The sequence below is a fragment of the Suricata suricatta genome, chromosome 3 (assembly GCF_006229205.1).
Source record: "Suricata suricatta isolate VVHF042 chromosome 3, meerkat_22Aug2017_6uvM2_HiC, whole genome shotgun sequence".
NCBI classification, from domain to species: domain Eukaryota; kingdom Metazoa; phylum Chordata; class Mammalia; order Carnivora; family Herpestidae; genus Suricata; species Suricata suricatta.
The window spans coordinates 72,241,019-72,255,117 of record NC_043702.1 but is presented as its reverse complement, the minus strand read 5'-3'; the positions used below and the strand labels follow the sequence as shown (position 1 = coordinate 72,255,117).

Sequence of the window (14,099 nt, the reverse complement as noted above, 5' to 3'; positions counted from 1 at the left end):
GGGATTCTGAGTCGGGACATAATTGTCTCGGGGCTGCAGACACCTGAGAGACCCGCGCGCTGACGGCTCTGTAGGCTCCTAGCATTTCTAAAGAGCCTTCTCTTTCTCTCTGCTTATTAGTGGGAGGCTTTGGTTGGGCACAAGTTGTGCAAATAAAAGGAAATGGCAAGTCCCATCTTTTCAAGAAAACCAGGACATTGGATATTTTGCTTAGTATTTAATCCTTTATGTGCGCACCCACTTTTGCTCCTCAAAGCTACCTGCAGAGAAATGTATCTGGTTAAAATAACCTTAAATTACCCCCGAACCTGCTTTTTCTCCCACGCACCCCCCGCCCCACCACTCGCAAAAGGTTTCTTTAAAATAGAGGTAGGGGGAGGCAAACTGAAATAACAACTTGAGAACTCTCGTGGCAATTTACTGTCCTAAGTCGGCATTTTGAAAACAATAGCATTCTCTGTAAATTTCAGTGACCCGGAAGCCCCGTGTCATTCATTAGGTTTAGCGCGGAAGGTAGTCCCCCATCTTGCTCTATGAATTCACCGCTGGTCTGAGGCAAAACAGGCAGGACCTCGGCAGCTCCAGACCTTTGAGTCCACAGAAGCTCAGACCTTAAGCGGGGTCTGCAGTTTCAGTTGCTTCCTTTGCTAAAAGTTGGTACTGGTTGGAATCCTAAGGTCTGTGGTATAACGTGCTTGTAGCAGACCCAGGATCTGACAAATGGACATTTTATTATTTATCTGTAAAACCTTAAAGACGGAAATGTTATGCTAGAAGTTCAAGTTGTACCTCATCACTATCCACTGAAGGAGGAAAACAAAGTTTTAAGAAACACCTTAACTGAGTTCCATTCTTTGCCAAGACCACTGACCCAAGGCCCGGAGCTCCGGAAATGCTTAGCCTTTCCTCGAAGACTTTTTACAACAGTAATAAGTAGAGAAATTGGGAAAAACGAGATGATGTACAACACACTTCAAATCCATGTTGACTTCCTGAGTCTTAAAAAGATACTCCCTAAACATTCTGCAAGACAAAAGCTTGATAGGACTTCAGACCTTGCAAAAGTTTAAAAGTTATCTGGTCTCCAGAACTTCTCTTCTGAAAGCTAGCAAAATGAACAAAAGAGTTGAGATATTCTCAAGTGATTCTGACAAATGCAGGTTGTTGCCACCCTCGAAAATTCTGGTTAAGGAAAAATATTGTACTGAGTTTTCTGGATAATTAGCTTAATTCCCCAGACTCTTTTGCTAGAATAGATCTAGGCTGTCAGTTTGAAACTCAAATGTTGAAAAAGTGACCGATCCTAAATCAAGCTCCAAGTCTATTGAATATTGCTGTTCAGTCATCCTTTTTTCCTGACCCAGAAAGAAGACAAACTTCTGTTCATTTACATAGTTTATTGTTGTAAACATTAAAATTGTCTTTCTCAAAGAAAGAATTTATCAGAAAAAAAATCAGCGTCTCTAACTGTCATACACCATAGAAAAAAAGGCAGTGACTCATATCATGTGCCATACTGCAAATATACAAAGGAAAATACTACAGAATATGGCAATATTAAAATTCTTACTCAAACATAAAATAATATATTAACTGACAATTTTGACATTAAAAAAAACCAAAAAAATTCAAAGTGCTCAGTAATTTCCAGGGAGTTATTTATATTATAAGCACTCTGGAAATAGTCAAAAGCTGCTGCATGCAAGTTTTGTTTAGCTTTAGACAACAAAATAATCAAGATATAAACTTTCTTTTATCAACATCAACGGTACATACAACACTTACAAACAAGGAATGTTGGACGGTGTTACAAACACTATGTGTCCCTTTTGTCAGGATTTTCTGATGTGTAATACTTGTGCCCACCTATTTTACAATTGAGAAAATGTTTAAGCTCAGATAACTACCAATCTTTATAAAATCTAACAGACTACATAGTGTCTGAAATACTATTTATATAATATAGACATTACTGAAATAGCAAGTGCCTATAACATCTTCAACCTAGAATCAACATGCTTGTCCCTTTTGTGTGTAGTTCTTTTTTTCTTTTTTCTTTTTTTTTTTGCAAACACACTTATCTTTTAGAATTTGTAATATGTATTCATAAATAGGCACAAAATAATTTAAAAAGCCAAACTGCATTGGGTAAATTTACAAGCCTTTCCCTTCTTCAACTCATGCCACCCACGCAACATTTAGTTTTACTATATATTACAGCTTTCTTTACAGCAGAAAACTTTGAAGTCTTTTAAAGGGCAATACTTGTGGTCCCCTTACAATATGTGAGGTGTGTGTGTGTGTGTGTGTGTATTACATTTGTCTTAATGGCAACAACCAAACGTGGCCAAACATTTCCCATCAGACATTAGGAATCTTTCTTCTGAACAATAAACTGATTTTTAAACTGATAATAAAAAGTTTATACCACTGTATTTGTGTGTAGTCCGTGTTCTAAATCCAAGATGCCCCGGAGCCAAAATGCCCTTTCAAGTTCTGCCTGCAGGTTAGGAAATAGCAACAGTTTTTGTTGTTTTGTTTTGTTTTTGTTTTTGTTTTCTTTAGGGATTGAGGGGCTGGGGGTTATGGAGGGGGTGGGGACCAGCTAGAGCTGAGACAGCTTGTGGGGATATCTCTGCTTTGTGACCTGCCCCCTCTGGATAGTTTTAGGTTTTTTTCCAGTTCCTTTGAAGTGCATGGGAGGAGGTCTTAGAAAGGTAAAGTGTCCAGGAAAAGTTTGTCAATTATTGCTGGCGGTGGTACCAAGTCTTCTAGTTTCAGGTAGAAAATGCGCTGTAGCCCCTGTGTGCAAAGAGTACGAAGTTCTGGGAGCTTCCCCAACAGTTTGGACAAATAGTTGGGGCGGTTCAACCCCCCATTATTGAAAGTCACATGGTCTTTGAGACAATTTACAATCTTGTTTTGCAGTTCTTCCACTCTCTTGGGTTCCTTGAGCCCATGTCTCTCTGCAGAAAACACAATCAGAAACAAAAGAGGAACACACAAAGCGGTTAGCTAGCTGGCCGGACCATGGAGGATCAGTGTTAAGGGGTCACTGGGATAGAGAGATCCCTCTGGGCAGTTTTGGAGAAGTGCCCTACACCTGAGGTACTGACCTGTGACCATAGCCAGGGCAGCAATGCAGGAGAAGGCAGAAATGTCGATGTTCATATTCTGCAAGTTGGAGGAGAATTCAACAATGGAATCAATCCATTCCCCAAAGCCACGAACGCATTGCAACCTGTGCAAGACCACCCCATTGCAAAAGATGAGTTTACCCTCCACTGGGTTGGACCTGCAATTAATACCAAAGAGAGAGAGGGGAGAAAAAGAGAGAGAGAAAAGCTAAACAACTAATTACTTGAAGAGCAATAAATGAGGGATTTAGGAGGCACCTAATTACTACGGAAGAGTTAATAAAATGTAGACCAGTAGACCTTGAAAGGGTTTAATTTCATAACAATCAAGAACGCCCCCTGTCCCACCTCCATTCCATTCATCTAAGCCTTCTGGGCTCACTCCTTCCCTTCTCCTTTTGTCTGCTATCTTTTCCTTCTTCTCTCCCTCTTTCACTTTCCTATCCTGCCCTTTTCTCTCCTCCCCTTTTATTTTCCTCTTCCTCTTCCTCTCCCTTCTTGATTCCTCTTTTCCTCCTAGGCCAGTCTCCCGGGTTGCCTCCGCTGTTACCTGTATGCTAATCGCAGCACAAAGAGTTCTAAGAAAGCGGATTCAAAAAGCAGGTCTTGGTCGGCTTTGGGCAGGTCAGCGAAGCCGGGGATCTTCTCAGCCCAGCCCCTGATGATCTCCATGGAGCCCGTCAGGAGATCATAGAACTGCTGGATATGCTGGGTGTCGTCTCCACTCATCTGATAGTCAGGGTTCGCCTGGAACTGGAATTTCATTTTAAAAAGCACTTAATGAGGTTCTCTAAAATATATAGCCCGTGAAATTGCTAACCCCGCTTCTAGTAGGGGAGCCAGGTTTTTATAACAATTAAACCTCTCTCTGACCAGTAAGGAAATTAGATGTTCCGGGGCAATTAATTCAATTAGGGATGGTGCTATGAGGTCGCTGCTTTAAATATGTAAATTACCATTTCCATACAGACTAAATACAGTGCCATCCAGCCCTGGGAAACGTTCACTCTTATCTCCACAAAACAATTGACACGTTAGTATTCATGCCAGTCCCAGAGTGGGTCTTGAGCAGAGACGCCCTTTGCAAATCTTAATAAAATTGCAGAGGCTTCTAGGTTTGCCCCCGACATACTTCCTCCAGTGAAAGCCCACACATTCCTCACAGCTGGGGCAAAAAAGGAATCTGACCCCTTGATTTCCTACCCCACTGCCATTCCTTATACCTCTCTCTTTCCCTTCCCCGACCCCCAAGCAGCCATCCCCCCACCCTGACAGTGCCACAGGGGATGAGGATGAAAGCATCTCTATGGAAGACTGGGGATCAAATCCAAGGTGGGGGCGGTCATTTTGCACAGCCTGTGGTTTGGGCATTAGAGGCATGAGTGTGTGCGTCTGTGTGTGTGAGGGCAGTGAGAGATGTGATCACTGTGGCCTGTGCTCTCTTCCTTCCTCTGTCTGGGCTCCAGTCTACACTCCCAGCGACACGGTTTGTTTGTGGCTCTGTCTGCTGCGACTCTATCCACGGCTGTAAAGCCGACACCTTGGTGGAGTCTGGGGGTTAGTGATGGATGTGGGAAGGGGTCCTGCCCGTCTGTCGGTTTGTCCACATGCTACCCCCGCCAGCTTCTTACCCTGGAATAGTCCAGGCTGGTCATAGCCGGGTTGGAGTCGACATGGGCCCTGACGAGGGCACTGATCAGACTCACCGGGGGCGAGGGGGGAGAGGGCTCCTGTGGGCTCTTCGGTTTCGAGGGCAAACGACCTCTCCGGCCTTTTAAACTGTCCGTGCGAACCACTGCGAAAGGACAAATGGGTTAGCGCCGCTCCCCCTAGCGGGACCCAGCTGCCGCCTCAGCCCCTCCCGGGGGAAGGCCGCAGCCGCGGGCGCCAGGCCGAGCCGTGCAGGGTCCCACTGCTTGTAAAGCCTTTACTTGTGAGAAGCATAAAAAATGTGGGGTGGTTTTATGCCTTCTTCCAAATGGGTCGTTTAGCTGAAGGCAAGAAGGGCCTGGCTGCTTTCTCCAGGGCGGGATGGGCAAGCAGGCAGCTGCTGGGTCTTGGAGGCCAGATGCAGATGGGGGGAACCGGAGACACCCCCGCTCAGGCTCTGGGACGAGGAAAACGGGAGCAGTTTCCCGCAGGCGCAGACTAGGGAGTGGGGCTGCCCGCCCCGACCTACCTTCTTTGACCATCCCAACAGCCAGGCACTTCTGAAATCGGCAGTACTGACAGCGATTCCGGCGACGCTTGTCCACTGGGCAGTTTTTATTTGCTAAACACACGTATTTTGCGTTTTTTTGCACCGTGCGCTGCAAAAGGAGACAATACAGACCGATTTTTTGTTTCTTTTGAAAAGCCAGCAACCCAGGGAATCGAGGAAGAATTTCTCAACGGCTGGGATCTACACTCCCTCCCCACAAACAATCGCATATACATAACTCCTTTTTATTTTTTTTCCTTTTCCTTTTCTTTCTCTTTCTTTTCGTTTTCCTCCCCCATGGCATTTAACAGGAGAAAATTGATAGCGTTAACATTTGAGCTAACCTTGCCGCTCCTTGCTGTGTTTTATATGCCAAGAGAAGGAGAAGGAGACGCTCAGTAAATACAAATCCGTGGGCATTCATATTATTTACATTCCTTGGAGACCTTCTCTATTTAAAATGATAAGATTATTCAATCAGGATGGCGAAATAAAGAGATCACTTAATTTGACCATAGGGAATTCTGTTCCACTTGGTTAGCTCAGACACGGTTCTCTGTCCTAACCAATTTCAATCTGAACAGAGAAGACAGCTCCTAGCACATGCAAATGACCCTCTTCTAACTCTGGCTCCAGCAACTTCGAGCCGGGGCCTGCCGGGTCTTCTGCGTGCAGGGCATGCGACCCCAGGTCTCCCGGCCTTCCTACTTCCCTCTCTCAGGCACCCAGAGCCTCCACACCGTCTATGGACGGCTGTGGGCCAGCCTCCGCGGACCCCGGGAGTTGGACCAACTAGGTACGCCTGGGCTGCCTGAGCCCAGGCGGGGCGCGCACTCCGAGGCTCCCGGCACTAGGGGGCCCCTACCTGCCTCCTCCGCCCGGTCCTGGCTCACCTTAAAGAAACCTTTGCAACCCTCACAGGTGCGCACGCCATAGTGTTGGCAGGCCGCGTTGTCGCCGCACACAGCGCAGAGCCCCTCGTTGGAGGGAGAGCCCCGCGACGGCGGCGAGGGCACCTGCGTGTCCAGCAGCTGCGACGCGTGGCCGATCTGCAGGCCTGGGAAGCCCATGGACGCGGGCTTTCGGATGGGGTTGGGCACAGCGAAGGTCTGCCCGTCCACCACGTGGTGGCCGCCTGCCTGCTCCGGGTTCATGGGGACGTGCAGGGGCCCGTCGAAGCGCATCTGGCAGCTAGACACGGGGGTGCCGGGGGGCGACTGCTTAAATGAGAAGAGGGAGAGGCGGGAGACGGGCGTTTTCCTCTGCTCGATCATATGCGTGGTGGCCACGTAGTTCTGATGGAAGTTGTGGAGGGAGCCTGGATCATCCCACATTGGGCTGTGCTGCACTTGGAAGCCCGGGGTGGTGGGCGTCGGGGGCGAGGAGGGCTTGTAGTAAACCGACCCGGAGTGCGGCATCATCTCCTCGGACTGGGGGGGCAGGTGGCTGTGCTGCTGGTAGTTGTGCATCTGAATGTCTTCTACCTTAATGGAGGACTGCTGTCCGGACAGGGGCATTTGGTACAAGCAAGGTGGCTTGACGTCGTAGCCTGTGCTGTAGTTGTCCATAAAGGTACTGAAGCTGGGGAGAGAAGTGGTGGCAGTGATTTCAGTGTTGGTGAGGTCCATGCTAAACTTGACAAACTCTGGAGTTAAGAAATCGGAGCTGTATTCTCCCGAAGAGTGGTAACCGTAGCTCTGAGAAGCGGGGCTGGCTCCTTGAGGCGAGGACCCATACTGCGCCTGAACACAAGGCATGGCTGGAAATGAAACAGGGTAATATACACTCAGCCTGGTCAACTGAACACTTTTCCCGGGCTCGGGTGCACCTGGAGCTACACCGGCAGCTCGTGGCGGTCAGAGAGCACGTAGGGACGCGAGAGGAAGGGCAGAGAGCGCGAAGGCTAGGAAGCAAAACAGTGCGGGGGCGTGGAAAGGCTGGTCCAAGAAAGACCCAGAGCTAGAAAGCTATTGAGGGTCTCTATTCCCGGATATTTCAAACGCCTCCCGCCTCTCCCCCCCCCCCCAGTCTGGCTCAAATAAGCCTTTCCTCTGAAGCTCGGTTCAGCAAGCTCATTTTAGAAAAGAGGTTGAACTGCACAATGCGAATGTTGTTCCTGAAGATGATGGGCCGGGAAAACCTTAAGTTACAGAGTTTGCTGAGGAAGATCGCATTGCCCTGTTTCTTGATGTTCAGGGAACTCGGAGGAGAGAGAGCAAGAAATGAAATTGCACTAACCTTCAGCCGAATTACAGGCGTTTTCGAGGAAATTAAAGGTGGACAGTGTCGTAATTCAATGATGGACAAGGTTTCCAAGATTTTTAGAAAAGCAATGGGGAGTCCAGCCTGTTGGATCTCCTCCCTGAAACACAGACACAAGAAGCTTCAGGGTGACTTTCCCGACAGATTCAGTTGGGCATCCGTAGAGTCACCAGGCAAGTCCTTCTATACCTTCCCTGATTGTTTTACTGGAAATTAGTGTGTAGCCTTTACCAAACTTAGGAGTTATAATGAACAACGTGTAAAAGAGATGGCTGTAAACAACAGCAAATGCCAACCCATTGCACTGTGTAAATCCTTGCAGAGAGAGGGTTCTGAGGAAAAAAAAGGTACTTCATGTACTTATTTAATACTTATGATGTAATGAATTGGACCCTTTGCTAAGATGTACGGGGGTAGAGATGGGGCTGGGAGGGCCGTGTCATTTCCATTTTAGCTTAATTCAGACTCAAATAAGAAAGAACTAGAGTTTAATAAAATGCAGCACTGGAAACTTCTCTTAAATTTTTTTTCCTCTGGTGAAACTGGCTTTTCTTTGGGGAGGGGTAAAGAAAGTCGAAGTCAAAAAATAAAATATTAGAAAATAATCTCTCCCTCCACCCCTCCGGGTTACAGAATGCTAGCAAGGCCTGGGCAGCCCTGAAGACAATCTGAATGGAAGGGTCTGGATTGCCTACATGTTTCTGACAGAACACTGGGGTTGAGGATACAGGTGCATTAGCATTCACTTCTCTAGGAAACTTGACTTTCAACATCTTTATTGGCCAAGGGGTGGGAAGCCTAGACCCTGCTTTTCCAGGAGCATCTTAGGTCAACTGCAGAGGGAGGGAAACACTGCTTATCTGGTATTGGCACCAAGGTTAGAAGCATTTCTCAATATAGGAAGCCAAACACCTTCCCTATCCAGCCTTCCACAATCTGCCTACTTGCCGGAACAAGGCATTCTTGTGTCCTAGTAATTTTCAAGTGTTGCCACTTGGAAGGAATTCTAGAGCACAGTCCTATTACTAATGAAAAAGAAAGCCAAATATATCCATTCCTTCTGTTCTCTTTCCCCCACCCCCATAATCTTGCTTCATAGGGAGGAAGGTTAATCAGAAAAGTGGAAAGGAAAGACCCCGTGCTACTCACAGCCCTGTGCTAGATATTAACCTCCTGGACATTAACTTTGCAGTTTCATAACTGTACTCTTGTCTCTCTGTCTCTATCTCTCTCTGTCTCTCTCTCTCTCTGACGCACTCATAAACACAAGCACGGCATGTGTCAAAACCAGAAATTTCAGGCAACTTAGTAATAGGACACTCTACCAACAGCAACACCGCCCCTTATTCAATAATACCCAGGAAACCCTGGCACTCCGGCCAGCCTTGGAGACACAGTTCCCAAGCAACAAATAAACTGAAGAACTTTCTCCTTGTCACTTTGTGGGCCGTGTCCAAGCCCCTCGCATATACAGGACCTGGAGTCTCTCTGTTCAATGGTCACAATCAATTCTGCTCCAAGAGCAAACTTTGGGCACATTTCCTCGGGCAAGTCCACAGCTCCCCAAACTATGCAAGTCTCCCTTCCACGTCCACCAATGAGGAGCCTGGAAGCCAGCTGGGAGCCAACTCCCCCTTAGTGCCAGCGCTGGAGTCGGGGCAATGACCGCTGTAGTTGCGCGCACCTATTCCCCATCCTCCCGCTCCGCTTGCGCTCCGACCCTCTGGCGCCCACTTCCAGAAAACCTGTACCACGCATGTAGAAAGAAGAGACGTGCAAAAGAGGGAAGAAGGATACAGGAACTCGAACTGCACCGGCTGTATCTACTCACTTAGGAGTTCTCCGCGGATTTCTTCATTCATTCAACTCGGCCGAAGTGTACTTCCCTCTGCGAGTCCGGGCGGCAGGGTCGGGGAGGGGTGGGTGAGAGGGGCGAAGGTAGCCTGGTCGCCGAGAGCTGGGAAGGAGCAGGAGAAGGCGGCCGCCTGGGCAGGCGAGCGGGACCGCGGAGCCTAGCGCGAGCCGCCGGGCGGACTGGCCCTGGCCGCCAATGTGCCTTTGTTTATGTGGCTCGCGCTGCCGCTGCCAACATGCACCTAAAGTCTCCGCGCGTCAGCGCGCGTCAGCGGCCCGCCGTCCAATCGCCGCGCCGCCGCGCTCCCCGGACTCCTGGCCGGCTCTCGCTTTGGTATATTTCCGACCTGACGTCACGAGTAGGGCCGATTTTAAGGTGGGAACCGTTCTGGGTTCACCTTGGTCGCCAGCCTGGGGTTTTTTTTTCTTTCTTTCTTTTTTTTTTTTCCGAAAGAGGTGTGACCTCTCCACTCAGGTCCGAGCAGCCCGCCGCACCGCGACATCTCACCTCACCTCCCCCCGCCCCCAAAACCCCCAGGCCACCGCTGCAGCCCGGCAGCTCACTTGTGGGGGAGGGTGCAACAAAAGCCCGGGTGGAAGGGAACGCTGGAAAGGACCAGGTAGCCAGCACCTGGACTAGCAACGAATGGGGTGTATCTGGCAGTGTCTTAACCTCACGCACTCACAATTGTCATCCCCATTAACGGAAGCGCGTACGGATGTCCCATGACCCGAGGCGCTCAAAGGGCTCAGGCAATTAGGGTGGGATTTCCCTAGCCCGATGCATATCCTTTTTCTCCCTTTTCCTTTCCGTGGCCTCCTCCTTTGGCATTGGCATTCTCGGTCTCTGTCTCTCCTCCCCTTCTGCACACACACACACACACACACACACACACACACACACACACACGAGTCCAAGGTGGAAGGTACTGGGTAGGGCCTATTCTCTGTGTTCCCTTCTTTCCTTGCAGTGCCCACGTGCAAGGGGGGATGTGGTGCGTGGAAAGGGGAAGAGAGGGGAGCAGGTAGGGAGCAACCCAGCCCTTCAGGGATACCCAAAGTCAGAATGAGGCGTCGCCCACTTTGCTTTCGCAGACAATGCAGCCGAGCAGCGGGCAACAGGTGCGCCTTCAGCGGAAAGGGGCTCTACCTCACCTTTCACCAACTCTAATACTTTCGACCCTCCTCGGTGCCCACCGACTTGTACCCTACCACGAGTTGTAGAGAAATAAATCAACCCTTCTCTGAAACACAAGGGCTCTCGAAGCCTCAATCTGAGAGCCAAGAGGGAAAGACAAAACATGGGGAGAGGGAGGGGTGTCTCCTCGAGCTTAAAGTTGTGAGTCTAGCCTTCCCAGGAGAGGGACCCGGCACACTGTGGCAGCTCGCCGCACCCCCTCGGCTGCCCGAGTCCCCGCCGACTCCACTTGGCAAGCCAATCCACCCGCCAGGCTGAGGGCGTAAGGCGCTTTCTAGCAAAGAAAACGCCACTTCTTCCGGGTGCAAGCCCCCTTTCCCATTCCTCTGGCCCGAGCAGGGCGGGCCTCTGAGGGCTTCTCCCAAGGGGCTGGATGAGGCTGGGACGTGGGAAGGAGGGTTCCGAGGCATTCCCTCTCTGCGCGAGAAGAGTTCCCACCTCCCCTCCTCCCTCGGCAGGGCCCGCTTCCGGGCTGCGGGAGCCCCTGGGCAACTGTCCCCTGACCCCCATCCCGGTGTTCCCCGTAGGGGCCGAAAGCGACGCGGAACCGGCCGCGTTCCGGAGCCGCTCGGCTCTAATCTGCACCTAGTCTTTGCCCGCTCCCCGGCGGCTACGCCGGGACGCCTCGGGCTCCTCTGCGCCGCAGCCTCGGGGAAAACTGCGTGACCACCTTAAGTTTCCCCAGAGGTTTCGACAGCCGCTGCTGCCGCCGCCGCGGCTCAGCGGGGCCCCAGCGGGCCCGAGTACGAATAAAACCGGGAAGAGTGTGTGTGTGTGTGTGTGTGTGTGTGTGTGTGTGTGTGTGTGTGTTAGGGGGGCTGCTGTGAGTGAGGATGTGTGAGTAGGGGGAAGAGGGGAGAAGGGCGAAGAATAGCCTATTAGCATGAGCTCGGTAGCGTCAGCGCCCCGTGGGCAGGAGCGATTCCACGCGAACGAAAGGGAAAAAGTGAGAGTTTGGAGAGCTGGGGAGAAGGAAAGGGGTGGGGGTGGCGGTGACGCAGGGGCGCAGGCATTGACGCACCCGCGGGGCTGGGCCCAAAATAGCATCGGCTCTAGCTCGGTGGCGCCCTCCCGGGTTCCCTTCCCCTTCCGCGAGGGAGCAGGGCGCTGCCAGGAGGAGCTTTTCCTTGATCCCAGCGGTGGGCCAGGCTCCCGGCAGCTATTTTCAGGCAGTCGGAAACTCAAACGCGGCCCGCCGGGGTGGCGGTTATTATTTTTTAATATATTCCTAGGAAAGCGGGGGCCAGGAGAACTTTAAGGTTGTAACCGGCACCCTCCACACAGAAACACGCACATATAAGTAGATACATCCCCTCCACAAGTTCCCCCTCCCTTACTGCCATTAAAAGCACTCGGCTTTGGCCTGGGTTGAGCCCGGGGACAACTCTAGAATTCTCTCAGAGAGTGAAGAAGTGTTCTGCAGTTCTCAAAGTGAGCTCTAAGGTAGACCAACAGTGTAGTGGGATGCGTTATTCTGCAGCAGCAACCTGTCGAGTCCGGCTTAACAGAGCCCTTGCCCAAGTCTTAATGCACCCAAGATCAAGAGGCAGTTTCCCACAGCACCTAATTATAATTATTGGTAACTGGAAATGGAAGGATTCAGTATGCCATTAAAAAAGAGACAAAAGGTGGACTTTTCCCCTGACATCCTGCAACTTGTTTAAGAGTTCTCCCTCTTCTTCAAATTCCTATTTTAGTTCCTGGCAAGTGTTATTTCCTAGGAAGACACCCTGATGCAAAACTTATGATAAACTCATTTGAACCAACTGCTGGGTAAGCTAATTCTTGGGCTAGCATTTTTGGTAGGGCCTCGGACGTGCTTGGGGTGGGAACGATGCAACACAGGCATCAGAAAGAGTAAAAAAGGATCACGCTCAAAGCTGCTGACTCCTGTGTCCCCACCAAATTGTGATGGAACCGGCTCAGTAGAACCACCAATGTCTGTAATTGACTGATCCTGTCAGTAGGGGGCCTGACTCCACAAGGTTCAGGAAGATTTCACTCACTCACTCACTCACTCACTCAAACTCACTCACAAACTCACTCACTCACTCACTCACACACCAGCTAGCTATTTACTACCTAGGCCAAACCCTAGGAGAGAAAGCTGCAGGCCCAAATCTTCCTACTGTGCTGGAATTTATAAATAGCTACAAATCTTTTATTCTCTTCTATTTTTCTTAAAAGAGGAAACAGTTTAACACATGGAATTAGGTTCACAATAGATTTTCTTTTTTTTCCCCTCCTGCTCATGTTTAACTCTCTGTTAGGTCACAGGGGGGAAAAATCAAAATAGTAATAAAATCTCTCATTTTATCACCAAGTAGCTCAAATTGGCATATAGTTTGGAAAAATGAAAGCATGTTTTAAAATCCTATGATTGCATGTTTAAATAAATTATAGTTTAGAAGAGGATTCCTGTGGGTGTATTTGCTAGTACATAAGAGAATGCTTTTGTGCACAGAGGTTTAATTACACATATAATGGAATCAAAATGTAGAATTGAACAACCTTTTAGAAAATGTTAAAATGATGCTTTAGGCTAAAAGAAACTGAAATTTTGCATTTATATGACTGAACACTTCATGATCTTTTTAAACACAAACAGATTCTTGAAAATATTTCATAACTCAACTAAAATGACGATACTAGTTTTTTTTTCAGGGCCAAGATTCTGATACAACTTTAAATTACTGCGATGTATAAATGTGTAAAATTAGCCCCACTGAAAGTCTATTTTCTTAATGAGTTAAATAGGAGTGAAAATTGGTCTTATACATAAGTGGCTCCTTTTGGAAACAACTAAATGGCAAAATTACCAGTTCTCTCAATCTATACAGTTAAATGACCTCAGAAAAGCATTTAGGGAAGTCATGTTACCATATTATCTTTTATATTAACCAATATTAAGAATACATTGACACATATATAGAGATATTATTATAAAAATAATATAAATAATACATACACTCATATCTAAACCAAAGTATTTTATTTTATGCATGGCTAGACAGATTATACTTAATAAAACTGAGCTTTTCGTATAATTTAGAAAGCAAACATAGATGTAATCTCATAGGATTTACTATCTTAATGCATGGGAAAGGGGTCTTTAGGGAATCTTTTCACTATTCTCCCAAAATGAACTCAGAGTAGCCCTTATAATTCAGATATAGTGAATAGACACAACTATTATACTGTAAGAGTTGAGGTATCTTTAAGATATTTTGTAATAAAATTACTTAATGGAAACTATCTTAAACATTAAAATGAGATATAAATTTTAAGTTATATTTTGACAAATTTACATTCATGGTATTTGTTGCCATTCAGTAGGAAATTTTACATTAATGATAGAAGAGAGAAAAAAACTCAGTTATGGAAACTACAAAATAACTTTTTAATATTGAAGGTTTTTGGTTTTCTCCTTTTGCCTTTTCATTTGCAT

The 14,099-nt window shown here is 48.1% G+C and overlaps 1 protein-coding gene across 5 annotated transcripts; it reads right to left on the bottom strand.

Annotated features, from left to right (window-relative positions):
* Window positions 1-1,380: 1,380 nt before the first annotated feature.
* NR4A2 (nuclear receptor subfamily 4 group A member 2) lies at window positions 1,381-11,391 on the bottom strand. Of its 5 annotated transcripts, XM_029934556.1 has the most exons (9): window positions 9,431-11,389; window positions 7,576-7,699; window positions 6,231-7,096; window positions 5,317-5,446; window positions 4,769-4,932; window positions 3,688-3,890; window positions 3,279-3,295; window positions 3,117-3,174; window positions 2,788-2,966 (listed from the first exon to the last, which is right to left on the bottom strand). In XM_029934556.1, exons 3-9 carry the CDS (start codon window positions 7,092-7,094, stop codon window positions 2,879-2,881), a joined length of 1,524 nt encoding a protein of 507 aa, XP_029790416.1. In that variant the 5' UTR covers window positions 7,095-7,096; window positions 7,576-7,699; window positions 9,431-11,389; the 3' UTR covers window positions 2,788-2,878. The 5 variants fall into 5 exon arrangements, 4 of the variants coding, with proteins under 4 accessions (XP_029790414.1, XP_029790412.1, XP_029790415.1 ...); XM_029934554.1 differs by having other exon boundaries at window positions 1,381-2,966; window positions 3,117-3,295; window positions 4,844-4,932; window positions 9,431-11,081; XM_029934552.1 differs by having other exon boundaries at window positions 1,381-2,966; window positions 3,117-3,295; window positions 9,431-11,078.
* Window positions 11,392-14,099: the final 2,708 nt, after the last annotated feature.

Coding starts and splice junctions, on each gene's coding strand:
- NR4A2 (XM_029934552.1), bottom strand. CDS start 7,094: ATGCCTTGTGTTCAGGCGCAGTATGGGTCCTCGCCTCAAGGAGCCAGC. Junction 5,447..6,230: donor GTTGCAAAGGTTTCTTTAAG/GTGAGCCAGGAC, acceptor CTCCTTTTGCAG/CGCACGGTGCAAAAAAACGC. Junction 3,296..3,687: donor GTGCTGCGATTAGCATACAG/GTAACAGCGGAG, acceptor TATTAATTGCAG/GTCCAACCCAGTGGAGGGTA.